The 17,322-nt window shown below is 57.3% G+C and overlaps 1 protein-coding gene across 13 annotated transcripts in view; it reads left to right on the plus strand.

The window, feature by feature from the left end:
- The window catches only part of P2RY6 (pyrimidinergic receptor P2Y6), a 45,560-nt gene extending 30,412 nt beyond the window's left edge, over positions 1-15,148 (plus strand). For 6 of the 13 annotated variants that reach the window (XM_045817749.1, XM_045817743.1, XM_045817744.1 and 3 more), the window contains 4 exons: positions 9,293-9,369; positions 9,563-9,705; positions 12,950-13,038; positions 13,693-15,148. In XM_045817749.1, the coding sequence (XP_045673705.1) occupies positions 13,726-14,712 (987 nt within the window). In that variant the 5' untranslated portion in view covers positions 9,293-9,369; positions 9,563-9,705; positions 12,950-13,038; positions 13,693-13,725 and the 3' untranslated portion in view covers positions 14,713-15,148. Of the gene's footprint in view, positions 1-9,292; positions 9,370-9,562; positions 9,706-12,819; positions 13,039-13,692 lie in introns of all 13 variants that reach the window. The other 7 variants (XM_045817751.1, XM_045817752.1, XM_045817754.1 and 4 more) reach the window with 3 other exon arrangements.
- The last annotated feature ends 2,174 nt before the right edge of the window (positions 15,149-17,322 follow it).

Raw genomic sequence — 17,322 nt, forward strand, 5'->3', positions numbered from 1 at the left:
TGCCAGTAGGGGGCGTGCGAGAGGCAACCACATATTGATGTTTCTCCCTTCACCTCTCTCTAAAAATAAATAATAAAATCTATTTTAAAAAAAGAATTATTGATGGGGCTGAAAAACTCTGAATTTTTTCAGGGAGCTCTGAGGCAAGTGTAGCCTCACTTTTTGTATGACCAGGGCTGATGACAGGACACAGCTTAGGGAGTTCTGTGTCCCCCACCTTCACCTGCTCCATGATTGACAGCTCTCCCGTTCAAAGATGCATACAACTGATGATACAGTCTGATATTTTTTCAGACTGATGTTATAACCTATGCAAAGCTACCTGTCCCCTCCCTCCTCTACCCCCTCCAAATCCCCCAGTCCCCACCCAAACAGACATTCTGGAGGTGCCCCTGCCCACCCTGAGCTCACCCTGCCTTCCCGTCAGAGCGCAGCCCTTTCCTGGAAGCCACAGAGGAGCTTCCCCTCTGCTGGCTTCACTAACCACCGGCCTGATGGTGGGGTGGGGGCGGGGGAGTCAAGCAGAAGTCACCTGGCAGAGGCCGGATTTTCCCCCCAAGGTCTGTCATGTCAAGGTCACTTCTTGTTTTGTTTTTTTTTAGAATACTTTTTTTTTGAGAGAGAGAGAGAGGGAGGGAGGGAGAAAGGAAGGGAGAAAGACAGGGAGAGAAACCTGGATCAGTGGCCTCTCACACACTCCCAACTAGGCACCTGGCCCATAACTCAGGCATGTGACCTGACCAGGAATTGGAATCAAACCAACAGCCTTTCAGTTCACAGGCCACAGCTCAATCCACTGAGCCACACCACCAGGACCAAGGTCGCTTCTGCACTGGAACTCAGATGGGCACTTGATCCCATGGTCTCCTCTCGCCAGCCTGGCCAAGAAAGACAGGGTGCCCACTGCTCTTCTCTAAGCTGCGCCCAAAGGCCCCGCTCTGCCCTGGGCCCAACACCTGAGACATGAGACTTAGGGGCAGGGAGGGAGGAAGTGGAGGCAGAGCAGTAAAGACTCTTCCAGAAGCTTGACTGAAGGGAGGAAGCAGCACAGCAGGAGAGGTTTTTTTTGGGGGGGAGGGGGGAATGGAGGTGCTGCGGGCTGAGCTGGTGGCACAGGAGGGGCTGCAGAAGAATGAGGGGAGAAGCGAGCAGGCACAGGCTTACTTGGTGCAGAAAGTGGAAGGAGGCCCCTCTGAAAGGGCTTTCTTTGCTCTGAAGGAGGAGTTGAGGGCCACTGGGGTTAAGGGTATAGGGCTGACAAGAAAGATAGGGCAGAAGTTTGAAATGGAGAGAAGGGAGGCCAGTCCCACACAGGCTTGGGGACCCAGACAGGGGGGTAGTGACCTCATCTATGTGGCCTCAGGGTCCTCGGCTGAGTCGCATCCTCCAGCCACACTCCGCTCCACCGTGCAGGACCAAGCAGTCCTGTGGTGCCGGGAGTGAGGGATGTGAACATGCTGGCTGTGTCCGCAGGGTTTCTGGCTCCAGGCTGGCAAGGGAAGGGAGAGAGACTGGGAAGATGTGGCCTGGGTGCTGGACGGCTCCAGATCAGTGGCCCCAGGGCAGAGGGAGTGATGGTGCACAGGCCAGGGATGGGGGGGGGGGGCTAAGAGGCTCTGGCAGGAGGATAAGATGCAGCAGCACCAGTGTGGGGAGGGGGAGATGACGCTGTGGCAGGTGAGAATGCCAGGGGAGACCTAGAACCCTGCCGCAGGGAGAGGCGGGGAGCCCAGGCCCACCCGCCCAAGTTCACCCTTCTCTGCTGGGACCGATCACAGCCTGAATCTCGCACAGCCAGAGAGAGGCAGCCGTGCGGTGGCACTGAGGCCTCCATCAGTGCCCAGGCCCCAAGAAACACACACTGTAAGTGCAACCTGCAGCTTATGACACAAATGTGGCCTCAAGCCAAGTCGCCTTTGCCCCCAGCCAGATCTCTGCTCCTAAGTGCTCTCTGTCTAGATGTTCCCTTAGAAATCCATGTATTCATGTATTCACTCAACAAATATTTAGTGAGTACTTACTCTGTGCCAGGCACTGCCCTAGGCACTGGAGATGCAGTAGTGACTAAAACATGAAACCCCTGTCCTGGTGGAGTTTACATGCTGGCTGGGGGAGACAGACAATGAGCAGACAAATAAATAAAACAGCGTGTTAAGAGATGATAAACGCTAAGGAGAAAAACGTAGCCGAGGAGGGGAGTAGGAAGCACGGGTATGCGGAGCAAGAGGTTGCATTTTAGCTGGAGTCGGGGGAGGCCTTGTGGGGAAGGGGCACCTGAGTGAGCGCCTGCAGGAGGCGAGGTCCGGCCGTGTCCTTCGCATGCTCTGCGCAGGCAGCAGCGCGCTCTTCTTCAGCAGGACCCACCATGCTGCCGCTGACCTCCCATGTTGCACCCCTAGCCAGGCAGGTGCCCCGACTTTGATGTCCTCCCCCAGCTGCCCCTCAGATGCCCACAAAGCCTGTTCCTCCCGAGCTGGGTTGGCTGCAAACGGGGCCACAGTCCCACTGGACTGATGCTTGAAGGTGAGGATTTGGAGTTTGGTGGAAGGCAGTGTGGCTGATTGGAAGACCACCAGCAGATGGGTGGCCTTAGTAAGCTACTAAGCTTTGAGAGGCCTCAGTTTCCCCCTCCCCAAATGGAAACAGACCGTGCTGCTCCCTTCGCCTGCCCCCTCCAGGACCCAGGCAGGGAATGAGACAGGACAGAGGCAAAGGGTGTTGCCCTCAGGTTTGGAAGTGGGCACGGCCCCCTGGCCTCATGCCTGGTTATGGGCTCCACCACCGGGTTCCCTGGCCTGGACGTAAGCACTAGAATTGCCCAGTGGGGATGAAGACCGACTGATAAGTCATCTTGGGACAGTCTCTGTAGGGTGTCCTGGGGCTTGGGGACAGCTAGGCTCTGTGGCAGTCTGAGGCAGGTCAGACTGGGGAAACTAAGCAGTACTTAGGGACAGATCTCAGGGGTTGGTGTGACAAAGTACGTCTCCCATTGAGCTTTCTCCAGGTGGAATGCAGTGGCCTGGGAGCAAAGGAGTGAGCTCCCTGTCATGGGGAGTATGCAAGCAGAGGCCAGACAAGTCCTGTCAAAGAGGCTGCAGGGGGCCTCTTTCTCTGAGGGGCTGGCAAGAGCCCTGAGTCAGATGCTCTTAAGGCCATGAGGGTCCAGAGCTCAGAGCCCTGTCATTGACCCATGGGCTTTAGGGTTCATGTCTTATCCCTGCCAGGTGGGCCTGGGTGCTAGGTCAGAGCAGGGCCAAGGCAGGGGGCTGCCCTTCATGGGAGGAGAGGGGTTCTCTGAAGCCTCCTCCACGCCCAAACCTTATCAGTGAGAGCCGTGGACAAGGCTGCCTACCTTCGGGCCTCAGTGTCCGTCTGTGAAACACTCAGGCGGAGTTGGTGGTCTGCCCTCTGGAGGATCGGGGGCTGGGGTACCCAGGAAGGCTCAGAGGTACTACTCCATTAACGTGATTTCCCTTAAATCTTCTCTGTCATCAGCCAAGACAAAGATATTTCAAATTGTCACTGAGCCTGAGCCAGGCAGCACCAAGGACAGAGCCGTGTGGCTCATCCTCCAGGCGGGGCTCCCTCACTCAGCACAGCCCAGGGCTTCCCCGGGGCTGGCACCCAGGCTGTTCCCCGGGCCCCAGGGACAAAGCAGACCTTGTCCCCAGCTCCTGACAAAGTTAGAGAATGGGAGGAGTGTGGCTGACATCAATCCTTGGACTAGTCTTTTTTTTTTTTAACATTTTATTTATTTATTTTTAGAGAGAGGAAAAGGGCTGGAGAAAGAGGGAGAGAAACATCAGTGTGTGGCTGCCTCCCACACGCCCCCAACCAGGGCCCTGGCCCACAACCCAGGCGATCTTTTGGTTCGCAGGACGACGCCCAGCCCACCGAGCCACACCGTCGGGGCGGTGTTCTTTCCTTCCTTGTCTCCTGGCCCCCGTTTCCGTGTCCCTCCTCAGGCCACTGTGCTCCTGGGAGGCAGGGTGGCATTATAGCCTCACGGTCACTTTGGGCAAATTCCTAATTTCTCTGGCCTCGGTTTTCCCATGGGGACTTGTCACCTTTCTTCCTGGGCACCCTGGTCCTGGCCCACCACGGACTCCCTGTGTCCCCCGGGGCAAGCCACTCGCCTTCTCTAAGCCTGCTTTCTCATCTATGAAACGGGATGATGCAAACCCCCACCCGGGGCTGCTGTGAGAGCGAATGAGACCCTGCCGCAAAGCGCTTGGCACAGCATGGGCCCCTGCAGACTGCCTGAGAGAGTGCGGCAGTGAAGTCACTCAGGGAAGCAGGTTCAGAAGGTGAGGTGACCTCCCCAGGGTCACACAGCAAGTGGAAGGTGAGTCAGGACTGGAAGCTGGGTTTCCAGCTCTCCAGCTTCCCACCCAGAACCTCCTGGCACCTCCTGACACACAGTGGTTACTCTGGGAGCAGTCGGGGGCAGTAGGCTTGACCTGACAGTCCCTCTGCTGGCGGCCTCCAGGTGCAGGGTCAAGTCTGACCTCCCAACAGGAACGTGAGGGCTCTGGGGCCAAGGCTGTGGACACAGGCTGCGGAAAGAGGAGAGGGAAGTGCAGGGACGCCAGTCTACGGGCAGGACTCCTGGTTTTCAAGGGACAGAATCCTAGGTCAAGTGGACTGAAACAAAAAGGGGCTTTATCAGCTCACACCACCAAAAAGTGCAGTGGTTGGGGGAGCTTCAGGTGCGGCTGGAACAAGGCACTCAGTGGTGCTCTCAGGAACCTGTGTGTTTCTGCCTGTCAACTCTGCCATCCCTTAGCTTTACCTCGGACAGTATCTGCAGTGCTAAGGCTGGTGCCTGGTGCATAGTCACCTGGTTTCGGCAGCTCCACGCCCACTTCCTACCAGCTTTGCAAACCCAGTCGAAAATCTCTCTCCTTCCCAATGTTCCAGCAAAGGATCCAGAATTGAGTCTGAAGCACCCAGTGAAGGTTGTCCATCCACCTCTGAGCCAGTTATGGGGCCTGAGGAGCCCATTTGTCTCTCCTTGACAGGCCTATGTCACAGACCCACCACTCCCAGATCCTCAAGAACCCCAAGACAGGAAGGACAGGATCCCCCAAAGGAAAACCAGGAGGTGGGGCCCTAATCACCACAAGGGGTCTAGGAACCGAGTGGGAAGAAACTACAGAGGAGCAGAACAATGACTGCCTGTCCGGCAGGCAGGCCAGCTGGCTGGACCTGGGCCAGCTCTTCCCAGCAGACGGGAGTCTGGTTATCTGAGAGGATGGGTGGGTCCCCCGCACACCGGCGGAGGCTGTCAGCCAACCGCACTGCTTGCAGCCAGACGGCTGGTTCTTCCTTGAAGAGAAACCCAAGCAGTACACCTCCACAGGGAAAACACTGAACATCCCGGGGGTCCAGGCGGGAACAAGACCCTCCCATACCAGCTCCAGGGAAAGAGGGCTTATTGGAAGGACTTGGGCTCTCCCAGAGCCCTGGGTGGGAGGAGCTTCTGCCCCAGGCACTCTCTCTCCCACCGCCACTGCCTGTCGGCCCTGTGTGCTCCCTCTCACAGCCCCTCAGCCCCAAGCTGTCCCTGACTTCTCAGCCCTGCGCTCGCCATCCTGGTGTCCATCCGACCTCCTCATCCCCTTTCCAAGACAGAGCCTGTTGCTAACTTTGCCAAGCCTCAGCTTCCTCATCTGAGATGGGAACTGTGAGGGGTGAATGAGACGTGGCATGGAAAGAGTTCTGGCACAGCGCTGGTTGCGCAGTCAGTGCTCCACGGAAAACATCTGTCCAGCCTGTGGCAGGGGTGGCCTGAGCTCAGGGATGAGCAGCCGGGGCCTGGCACGCAGCAGAGGCTTGAGCAGTGCGAGTTCCCTCTCGGTTCAGCCTATAGGGGCTGGAGAGGAACCAAAGGAAGCAGCCTCAACCCCCAAATTCCCCCGAGCTACAGCTTCCCCTTCCTTGCGTTGAAAATGGTTGTTTCAGTTCCAGCTTTAATTCCTGTTGAAAAGGAGGTGAGAAAGGGAAGTGGAAAAGAGAAGAGAGATCAGGTTTCCCACCCTCCCTGTGCCCTCCTCCTGCCAGGTTTCCCTGGCTCTGCAGCCGGCCCGGTAGTGTGATCGTGCGGCTGAGCTGAAACTCCTCCGAAAGGGGCGAGCTCCGCTGCCTGTCCGCTGTCCTCCAGGTGCCAGGGAGGCACTGGCACGGGGAACTGGCCTCGGGCTAGATGCCACCTGGGACAAGGGTGGGCTGGTGACCGGAGCACAGAGGACATAACGGTCCTGCCAGGTGGGCGCCCTGATGAGCCCTGTCCATCAGGCAGAGCCCCGGGCTCAGGGAGGGGAAGTGGCTCGCGTCGGGGCACAGAGCAAGGTGGTAACAGATCCCAGCCTGCCTGACTCCTCCAGGGAAGGAAGCTGAGTCTTGACCCCCATCCTGAGCCTGTGTCCCGGGCTGCTAAATTCACAGTTCAGGGGCTAGGCAAGGGGGATTCCAGAGCAGTTTCCCAGCAGGCAGGCGAGCCAAGGCTGGGGGCCTCTTCCCACATCCAGCCTGGTCTGGGCTGGTTCCTGGCTGTCTGGCTGTGACTCAGGCTTCCAGCTCTTGCCTCTGGTCATCAGGCCTCCTCATCGCTTCCAGATATGAGGGCCTTGGGGGTGAGGACAGGGGAGGGGGGCGGCCGAGAAGTCCTCTAAAGGGTATCCTGAGACCGTAGGGTCCAAGCCACCCAAGGAGTTTCAACCCTTGTCAGTTCTCCCTTATGTCTAAGCCGAATCGCTTCTTCTGCGGCATAAATTGACCCCAAGGATTGTTGCCTGAATTATTAAAAAGTTGCCCCTCTGTGAGAGGGGGACCTCGTTCGGTGCTCCTGCTGATGGTGTGCATGAAGGGGAAGCGGGTGGAGGGCACCTGGGCTCGGGGTGGCACCCCCAGGGCCTCTACCTCGGACTGACCGGGCTCAGCACTGGCCCTGTCATCCTGCCAGTGTCCAGTGGCCCTTGGGAGCCACACTGACCAGGAGAGGACCTGAGAACAGGGCTTATCTGCGAATGATTGGGAGAAAGGCTGGGGAGGGGGTCAGCAGGAGAGGAGTCTGGGAACTGCCCCTGACCTTGTTCAGAGCCATCCCCCACTGGGAAGCCCCTGCCGGGTGCAGACCTGCCAACCAGCCGGGGGCTGCAGGTGAGGCTGGCCATGCTGTGTAGTCTGTTGGCGCCATCTCATGGCCACAGGCCCTCAGTGCAGGGAAGACACTCCCCTGGGAGTCCCCAAACTTGAAGGGAACATTGGAAAAGGGGGCTATAGAAACAGAAAGACCCCATTGAAATGCCACCTAGCTGTGACACCTTGGGAAACTCATTGGCCCTTCCTCAATCTTAGTTTTTTGCCTATAAAATGAAGAGAAGAATATCTCCCACTCCCACCCTCCTACAACTGCAGATAAAGCATCTGGCACACGGTAGGCAGTTAAGAAATGACACTTAACCCTGACCGGAGTGGCTCAGTTGGTTGGGCATTGTCCTGCAAAATGAAATGTCACTGGTTTGATTCCTGGTCAGGGCACAGGCCTGGGTCTCAGGTTCAGTCCCCAGTCAGGGTGTGTATGAGAGGCAACCAACCAATGTTTCTCTCAGACATCAGTGTTTCTCCCTCCCTTCCCCTCTCTCTAAAACTGAATAAATGAAGGGAAGGGGAAGGGGAGGGAAGGGAAGGGGAGGGGAGCAGAGGGGAGGGGAGGGAGAGAAAAGAGAAAAGAAAAAGAAATGACACTTGGTGCCGAGGCCCCGGAAGTGGTGGAGGCTGTGGTGGGCCGAGGGCACCCAACACGTGGGCATTTACTAGGTGGGGCCTGGAATGGATTCATTCAGTTAGCGAATGTTTACTGAGCACCTACTGTGTGTCAGGGCACCTATATACAGGGTTTCATTTCACTTCACTCCTGCACCAGCTTTTGTCATAGGTGCCAATGCTCATTCTCATTTCACAGACAAGAAAACTACAGGGACGTAGGTGAGGATCACTCAGGGAAAGTGGGAGACAGCACCCCAGGCTGAGGAAAGAGCTTGTGCGCAGGCTTGGAGGCCGGAAAGCCGGGCGGGGAGGATGAGGCTGGGCTGGGGGCAGGGCACGGGGGCTCTGCCTGGAGGTTGCAAGAGGGCCAGCCCCTCGGGCCTCCCGAGGGGCCTCCTCCTCACACGACTCATCCTCTGCTCTGGCTGCGATACTGTTCTTCATTTCTCACACAAGGGGGGCCGCTCCCCACCTCTCTGCCTCCTGTCTGGGATGTCTCTTCACTTTTCAAAGTCCACGTGCTCTTGGCCCTTTCAGGCCCAGCAACAGACCTGTCTTACCCAGGAGCCCTTCCAGGTCACTCCAGGTGTGCGGAGTGACACGTGACATCTGAGCTCCGTCCCCCCCCCCCGCCAGGTGACAGGAACTAACTCCCAAGCCCTGCCAGGAGACTGGCATTCCTAGGAAGCCCTTGGAGCTGTTCCCATTCTTGGGACACGCAGTGCCCCCCCCCCCCGTGGGGGTGACCCCAGGAGTTCACCCTGGGAACCCAGCAGAGGACTAGCACAAGCAGTCTCCAGGCAGTCCTGCATATGCAGTAGGTGCTCAATTCATGCACAACTGACCAAGTTTTTACAGTAGCTCAAACCTGAATTTTCTTGGCTCGGTCGAAACTTTGGCCCCAACTTGGTTCCTCAATCTGCTCGCCTGTAAAATGGGTTTGGGGGTGAGGTCAGTGCTTACACTGGGCCCTCCCTCTGGCAGTCCCCCTCGCAGCCTGCTGTGGCCAGGATGACCACATTCTGCTAGAAGGTCAGAGAGGGAAAAGGGCTACTCCGGAACCACACGGTAGGTAGGGGCTGGTGGGTAGGGGCCGCAGCTCTGCGTCCTGGTCTGGTGGTGAGGAGGAGCCGGGGGAGAGAACCTCACTCAGGTGAGCCCTCAGAGGCATCAGCTCCATCCCACAGCTCACACCCATGGCTCCCAGGAGGCTCTGGGCCTGCCACAGGAAAGGGGGGTCGTGACTGCTGCAGGGGAACACGGGGGAATATCTGAGGGCATATAATGGGTGCGTAATCAGTGCTTTCGGAGAAAAGGAAGAGAGCTAGAAGGGGAGGCAGAGGGTGGCTGAGTAAGTGAGTGCGTGAGTGGACGGCCACGGAGAGGGCTGGGCACGTCGGCCAGTGAGCTGTTGGATCCATGGGGACAGCAGGGATGGAGGGAGACGGGGGTAACTGGGAAGGAAGGTGGTTCTGGCGGTACAGCCGAAGGCTGGTTAATCGCTACGCTGTCTGTTTGACAGGTGAGAAGACTGAGAAGAGGCTGCGGAGAAAGGAAGCTGCTGGGTCTGTGCGGCTGCCCTTCGACCAGCAGCCACCGGTACCCCCTCGCCCCTCTCCCTCCACCCCCCACCACCCTCTATCCGCCGCTGGGGTGGGGGAGGGTTCCGGGAAGGGACCTTTTCTCCACCTCCTGTTCTTCAAGTCCCAGTTTCCGCCAGGCCTTGGTGCTAGGGGTGTTCGGGCGGGGCGGCCCCCGCAGGGGCTATTTCAGTCAGAGACGGCCCTGACAGGAAACAGAGGAAGCTGCTGGCCTGGTCAGAGGTGTTGCAGCCCGGGAGGAGGGCAGGCGCGCGGGGAGCCTCACGTCTGGCTTCCCCTTGGCTGACACACGTGAGACCAACGAAGGTGCTGCTTCGGGGACAGAAGGCGGCAGGTGAGGGGCGGTGCGTCCGGGGCCACGGCCCGTGCGGAGCGGGGCTGGGCCTGGGCACAAGGGACTGTCACTGTGGGCAGGCAGGCTGGGTTTAGCGCTGACCTAAAGCAGGTCCACAGAGTTGGGGGTGCCCAGAGGAAGGGACTGCACCTCAAAAGCAAGATTGGATCTGGAGCTCGATGGACACTTGGGGTTGTGAGGAACAGAGTTGGGTTGGGTGGCACTTTGTGCGGAGAGAACAGTACAGATGAGGAGGCTGCAGAGGACGTCTGGATTTCTGGCCGTCTCGGTCTCTTGGGAGCAGCGTGATGAGAGAGGAAGGGCCAGGTGCAGGGGCCTGAGGTGCCCCAGACAAGGCTGGGAGGCTCGGCACAGCTGGACTGTCAGGACTGGGGTTTGAGCTTTTCCTCCGGAGGACGGGGGGTGCAGCAGGGAAGGAGGTGGTCAGAAGCACCTGCTGGAAAGCCCCCACCACTCAGTGGCTGGAGCCCGGGAAGAGGCTGGGTCCAAGCTGGTCCAGGCCTCAGGTCCCAAGACTAGGTGACAGAGGTGAGAGCCGGAGGAAGCCGAAGTCAGGTGCCACCGGGAGGCAGGGGCCGGGCGAGCTCTCCCGGAACCCGCTCCTGCTCGGAGCTGGGAGAACAGCTCACCCCTCTACGTCCTCAGAAGGCAGAATGGATGAGGGGGCCAGGTGACCGCCAGGCCTGCCCTTCCCGGCACTGACCTGCAGGTTTGCCCTGGATCCTCTCATACAGCTGTGCTCCCTGCCCAGAGAACCTGACTTGCTGGGGCCGGGGGGGGGGGGGGCAGACAGGCAGAAAACGACTAGAGTCCCCAGTCACCTAAGTCAGAGACCTCTCTCTGGGGTGGTGTCCAAGGGCAATAGGACTCTCAAAGGAGGGTTCAGGGACATAGCACCGTTCTTCCACCAGCCTCCTCCTCCTCACCACGACCCTCCACCCCAGCAGGCTGCTCTCCCCTCAGGCCCTGCCTGCTCCACCTTCCTCCCCACCTAGAGACACCCCAGGGGTCCTCACACCCCTCTCAGCCCAGGGAGCCTCTCCCCAACCATCAGGGTCTTGCTCCATCCTTCAGCCTCCTCTGAAAAGGCTCTTCTGTCCTGTGCTTGCACTGGTCTCCCCCTTCAGACTGGCATGTGTACACGGCAGGGCAGAAGTAGTTTAACAGTCATCAGTGTGGAAAATAATGCAATAATTAACAAATAATAATACAAGAATATATTTTGTGTTTATTCCTATAAACCTGCTTTTGTTCTACCAGGTATACATATAAGTATAGGTAAATGTGTATGTGTATTTCTATATCTATCTACCTAAGTCTAATCTACATACTGTGTCCTCATGCATCCACCAAGCAGTAAATACTCACTAAATGCCTAGCATGTGAAAACCAGAAAATGAATGCATGAACAAAAGAATGGCCTGAACAATGAGTGAAGAGATGAGTGATAAACTTTCTCTTGCCTGTACTAATGTTGTCTTCCTGGCTACAGTGGGGGCGCCACCATGCTTCCTCCTTGGCCTCCCCTTGTGCCTAACTGGTAGGCTGGGCACCCGGCACGCCTAACTCATGGGGCCACAGAGAATCTGTGGTGATGAGAGGCGATGTGCCATGTGAGATACAGACTAGAGAATCCAAACATCACCATTTTGCAGATGCCCAGAATCTGGGTAAAATATTTTTGTCAAAATGAAATTTTAAGTTGGAAGAAATTAGTATGGGGAGTTATGTGTTGCTCTAATATAACTTTTAAAAATCTCGCCCTGGCTGGTGTGGCTCAGTGGATTGAGCACCAGCCTGCAAACCAAAGTGCTGCTGGTTCGATTCCCAGTCAGGGCACATGCCTGGGTTGCAAGCCAGGTCCCCAGTGGGGGGAACGTGTGAGAGGCAACCACACATTGATGTTTCTCTCCCTCTCTTTCTACTTCCCTTCCCTTCTCTCTAAAAATAAATAAAATCTTTTTTTTTAAATCTCATAACTTTACTAAGCAGGTATACTCACATTAAGAATAGCTAGCCCTGGCTGGCGTAGCTCAGTGGATTGAGCGCAGGCTGGGAATCAAAGTGTCCCAGGTTCGATTCCCAGCCAGGGTACATTCCTGGGTTGCAGGCCAGAACCCCCAGCAACCGCACATGGATGTTTCTCTCCCTCTCTTTCTCTCCCTCTTCCCTCTCTAAAAATAAATAAATAAATAAAATATTTTTAAAAATAAAAATAAAAAAAAGAATAGCTAACACTTGCCCTGTGCCACACACTGGTCTTCCCCACAGCCCTGCGAGGAAATGGGCTGTGGGGAATGTTATAGATGGGGAGATGGAGGCAGGGAGGCTCAGCAGTGAGCCGAAGGCCACACAGCTCTCGTGTGGCAGAGCTGGTTGTTTGAACCTGGCCATCTGGATCACAGCATCAACCCTCTGGCACCCTCAGAGTGCGTCTGCAGGGCTTTATATTTTTTCTGGGCCTCAGTTTCTCCAATCTGTAAAACAGGGAGAGGGGGGGATTTGACTCACTATCTCAATGGCTTTGCCTTATGGGTCCATCGGAGTCCAGCAGCAAATTCTCTCTGGACACCAGTAAATGTGGACGTGCCAATTGGGGGGTGAGCATCAAGAAGTCAGACTTGTCCCACCAGGGGCCCCTTAAAGCATTATGCCTGTGGTTCCCCCAAACCGCAACCTGAAAGGATGAGTGGAGGGATTAGGGGTAGGGTAAAATGGCATGGCATGGCACTTATTAAGCACCTGCTGCATGCCAGTCCTACAATACATTTTACTGATGAGGACACAGGCCCAGAAAAGGCAAGTGGCATGCCTTGGGTTGAACAGTATGGAAGAAGGGAAGCCAGGATTTGAACCAGGCCTGCCTGATCTTCTGAAGTTGGGCTAGGAACCTCTGCGTTCTATGTTCATGGGCTACACTAAGCTGCCTCCTCTGAGTCAGATGGCTGGGCTTGGGCTCCAGCTCAAACTAGGGCTCTGCCTCTAATTCACTGAGTAAGATTAAGTAGCCGCTGCCCTTCACTGTGTCTAGATTCCAACCTCCCGCCCCCGCCCCCGCCCCCGCTGAGGTTGTCCTCTGCTATTTGCATTCAGGGAAGCTGTTTTTACTCTAGCCACCGGAGGGCGCTGTGGCATCAATGGCTCTACCAGACGAGTCTGCAGCCTTAAGTCAGTGGAAGGCTTCTTAGGGAACTACTGAATCCCTCCTTTCCTCATTTTACAGGTAAGAAAAGTGCAACCAAAAGAAAGACCGTGGCTTTGGAAGGTGGAGTCCTGGCCGAGGAGGTAGACGCTGTCCTTGGTCAGCTCACGGTGTGTGGACATTTTGTTCATGTGGATTCATTAAGAGTCGCAGTGGCCCTCTGTGCCCTGGACCCCGGGGCCGGGCTCTCCACACAGACAGGCGCCCGCCTTGGCGCTTCTCCTCAGGAGGTCCCTGGTCTGTGAGGAGAGACAGGCAGGCAGGCCCACCATAACCACAGTCTCCAGGGCACGGGCTCCCCGGGGCAGCCCTGTATAGCACGATTTAGTGCCTCTCACCTTGGGACATCCTGAGAGGTCGGTCACCACTCCCCCACCTTTCAGATGGGAATGCTGAGACTCGGAGAGGGTCCATCAGCAGCCCAAGGCCACATGGCCAGTAACTAAGCTGAGGTGCAAACCAAAGTCTATCCATCTCCACTTACACAGCAGAGACACTTGACTAAGGTTTTGAAGGATGAAAAGAAGTTCACCAGGAAGTCTGGTGAGAAATAAACATAAAAAAAAAAAAAAAGAAAGAAAGAAAGTGAAGTGGATTTCTCCCAAGCTTGAGCTTTATTGAATTCCAGGTTTTTTTCCTCGAAGGGGGCGCTGGGCGGGGCCTCCGCGGGGTGGAACCAGAGACGGCTCGGGTGGGAGATCAGGGCCCAGAGAGGGACGGGGTGGGCGAACGGGTCCCTCACGAGCCCTGTGTTGCTTCTGCAGCCTCTCCAGATGTAGGAAGCCGGTCGGGCAGCCATGGAGTGGCACAACGGCACCAGCCAGGCTCCGGGCTCGCCGCCGACCACCTGCGTCTACCGCGAGAACTTTAAGCGACTGCTGCTGCCGCCCGTGTACTCGGTGGTGCTGGCGGCCGGCCTGCCGCTGAACATCTGCGTCATCGCCCAGATCTGCACGTCCCGCCGGGCCCTGACCCGCACGGCTGTGTACACCCTGAACCTGGCCCTGGCCGACCTGCTGTATGCCTGCTCCCTGCCCCTGCTCATCTACAACTACGCCCAAGGGGACCACTGGCCTTTCGGCGACCTCACCTGCCGCCTGGTGCGCTTCCTCTTCTACGCCAACCTACACGGAAGCATCCTCTTCCTCACCTGCATCAGCTTCCAGCGGTACCTGGGCATCTGCCACCCTCTGGCCCCCTGGCACAAGCGTGGGGGCCGCCGGGTCGCCTGGCTCGTGTGTGGCATCGTGTGGCTGGCCGTGGCGACCCAGTGCCTGCCCACAGCCTTCTTCGCCGCCACAGGCATCCAGCGTAACCGCACAGTCTGTTACGACCTGAGCCCGCCCGCCCTGGCCACCCGATACTTGCCCTACGGCATGGCCCTCACGGTCATCGGCTTCCTGCTGCCCTTTGCCGCCCTGCTGGTCTGCTACTTCTGTCTGGCCCGCCGTCTGTGCCGCCAGGACTGCCTCACGGGGCCTGTGGCCCAGGAACGGCGTGGCAAGGCAGCCCGCATGGCTGTGGTGGTGGCAGCTGCCTTTGCCATCAGTTTCCTGCCTTTCCACGTCACCAAGACAGCCTACCTGGCGGTGCGCTCCACGCCCGGGGTCTCCTGCCCCATTCTGGAGGCCTTTGCAGCCGCCTACAAAGGCACGCGGCCCTTCGCCAGTGCCAACAGCGTGCTGGACCCCATCCTCTTCTACTTCACCCAGAAGAAGTTCCGCCGGCAGTCCCATGAGCTGCTACAGAAACTCACAGCCAAGTGGCAGCGGCAGGGCCGCTGAATCCACTGGGGCAGGACCCGTGGGGCCCGGACAGCCGTAGTCTTTACCACTGTGGCCGGGACACCAGGAGCCTGACCAAACCTAAAGCATGCAGAGAGTTAGAGCTTAGCTCAGCCGGATGTGGAGTGAGGTCCCCCACAGATCCCCGACTCTCCCCAGCTACTTACAGAGCTCTTTCTCTGGACAGGCCCTGTGGCCACAGAGACAGACAAGCCCGAGCCTGGCTCTCCAGGTCTTAGTCAGCCACGGAGAGTTGGGCAAGCCATGTTAAGCTGCTCACAAAAATATAATGTGACGTGTTCTATACCCGAGGAATATGCTGCCTGCTTCGGGGTCGTGGGAGAGAGAGAAGATGGGAGGAGGGAGTGACAGCTTCTGGGAAGAGGCATTTGAGCTGGGTTTTGAGGAATGAGTATAAACTGAGTGTGATGCTTCATTTGTTCAGCAAACCTTTACTGACACCTTGTGCTCAGGCCTGGGTTGGTTCTGGGGCCCGGAAAGAACGAGCCCCAGCCCCGCCCCAGCCCCGCCCCCAGCTACCGGAGTTACTGACCCAGTGAAGGAAAGGCCCCAATGGAAAGGCGGTGGCAGAGGGAAGCTTGGCTGCGGGGAAGGAGTGCCCAGAGGGTGTCCACGACCCAGTCCAAGGAGTCGGGAAAGATCTTTCTGAGGAGGAGGGGTGGAGGGAGGGGAGCATCTGAACCAGATGTTACAGGCTGATGGGGCTCTGCAAAGAGAGGTGGGAAGCATGTCCGTGCAACCTGGGCCAGCCCTGTGCTAGGCTCTGTCCTGGAGCAGGTGGGCAGAGTGAGGTGGAGGGCGTGGGTCCTCCTGTGTGCGAAAGCCGGAAAAGCAAGAGCTGTCTCATGGCTACTCTCCAGAAAATGGCAGGAGTGGAGGCTCAGCAGAAGGAGAAATCAGGGAGTGTCCTTAGAAGAGGCGGGGAGAAACCTAAAAGTCAGGGAGGAGAAGCCTCCTCCTGGTGAAGTCACTGTGCATACAAAACTAGAGGCAGAGACGCGCTGAGCCTGGCCTTAAAGCAAGTGAGTTTCAACTGAGCCCAGGAGGAGCGGGCTGTCAAGAACAGAAGCTGGGTGGGACCAGCATCAAATGCCAGGAAGAGCCTCAGACCCCACTTCTCCTCCACCTACCTCTTCCAATGTACCTCTTTCAGGCTCAGGGTGTCCTCTGTGCTTGGGACACCTCCACCAGCACCCCCCCCAATTAAGGGGAATAACCCTTCCACATGGCTTCATTCTAAAAGAAGTTGGCAGGAAACTTCTCTTAGAGTCTCCTCCAGAAGTCTCTTGTGGAGACTCGGAGCCACCCCAGGCCCACCAGGAGGCTGCTGTGTAGAGGTCCGTGGTCAAGACCTGCTGCCCAGTCTCCAGACAGACGGCTCCTGCGGGGTTCCTCTGTCCTGCCCCCTCAGCTCCTTTATTCTGACCTGCGGGTACCTGGGAGGCTGCCTGGAGACCGTCTCACATGGAAGCATCTCAAATGCACCCTAAACCTTCAAAACTCTTGGAAAGTCACTGGAGGTCCGCAGGAGGCAGCAAAGGGGAATCACACCAGGCAAGGCCCTTCCGAATCCTCTCCTGCTCTCCCTATGCACCTCCTTTCAGCCACACCCCTGCAGATCCCCGTCCTCTCTGCCCTGTTCCCTTGGTTCTCCTCTCCTGCCCCCCCCATACCCCTCCCTTCTCCTCCGGGCCTTGTTCCCCGCTGTGGAACAGTCTGGCCTGCCCGGGCTGCTGGTATACCACACAGACCCCGTGCAGGGCAGAGCCAGCAGGGCAGAGAGTCGTCCTTTTTAGGAGGTGGAGGGAGGAGAGGGAAGGGCAGGGAGGGGAAGGACTGTATAATTGATTCAGTTATTTTCCTTTGAGCCCTGCCTAACCTCCAAGGCTGTTGGGCAACAGAGGCATTCAGAGAAGGACTCTGGAGGAGTGAAACTCCACAGGAATGCCAGAGGTGTGCTTGCAGCTGGTGGAGGAGGTGGGAACGCCAGGCCCAGCCCACCAGGGGAACCTATTACAAGTGCCGTTCCCGGGGAGGCTGACAGTTCAGACAGAAGGAGCTTCGGTTCTCTGGGCCATGGTGAGACAGACGTGTGGGGGTGTCAGAAGACAGAGGCTTGTCCTTACTCCCTACAGGATGCCATGCTATGCCCAGCAGTACAGATGCCGCCCACCTCACAACCTGTTCCGCATCTTGAGACCACACTCTTCAGTTGTCCATGAAGGGGGAGAGGGGGAGGGCCTCTCTCCGCAGCCCAGGCTGAGCCCCTATAAAGACCCAAATGACCGCCCCTGCAGACTACCCAAAAGAGTGGAAACGGGGGCCATGGCAAGTGCCGTCCCCACCCTCCCTGTGCGGAACGGAATAGCTGGAGAGGGAAGGCTCCGGAGCCGGGCCCCTGGGGGTGCATCCTGGCTCTGCCATTTGCTGGCATTGTTGTTCTGGGCAAGTTATTTCACTTCTCTGTGCCTTAACTTCTCTCAATGTAAAAAAGGAACATAAGGAAACCTATCTTGTGAAGTTGTGAGGGTTAAACTGCTTAATATGTGCAAAGCACTCAGAACACAGTGAGCATGTGGTGAATGTTAC

The sequence above is a fragment of the Phyllostomus hastatus genome, unplaced genomic scaffold (assembly GCF_019186645.2).
Source record: "Phyllostomus hastatus isolate PE091 unplaced genomic scaffold, TTU_PhHast_1.1 phas_scaffold_317, whole genome shotgun sequence".
In the NCBI taxonomy this organism is placed as follows: domain Eukaryota; kingdom Metazoa; phylum Chordata; class Mammalia; order Chiroptera; family Phyllostomidae; genus Phyllostomus; species Phyllostomus hastatus.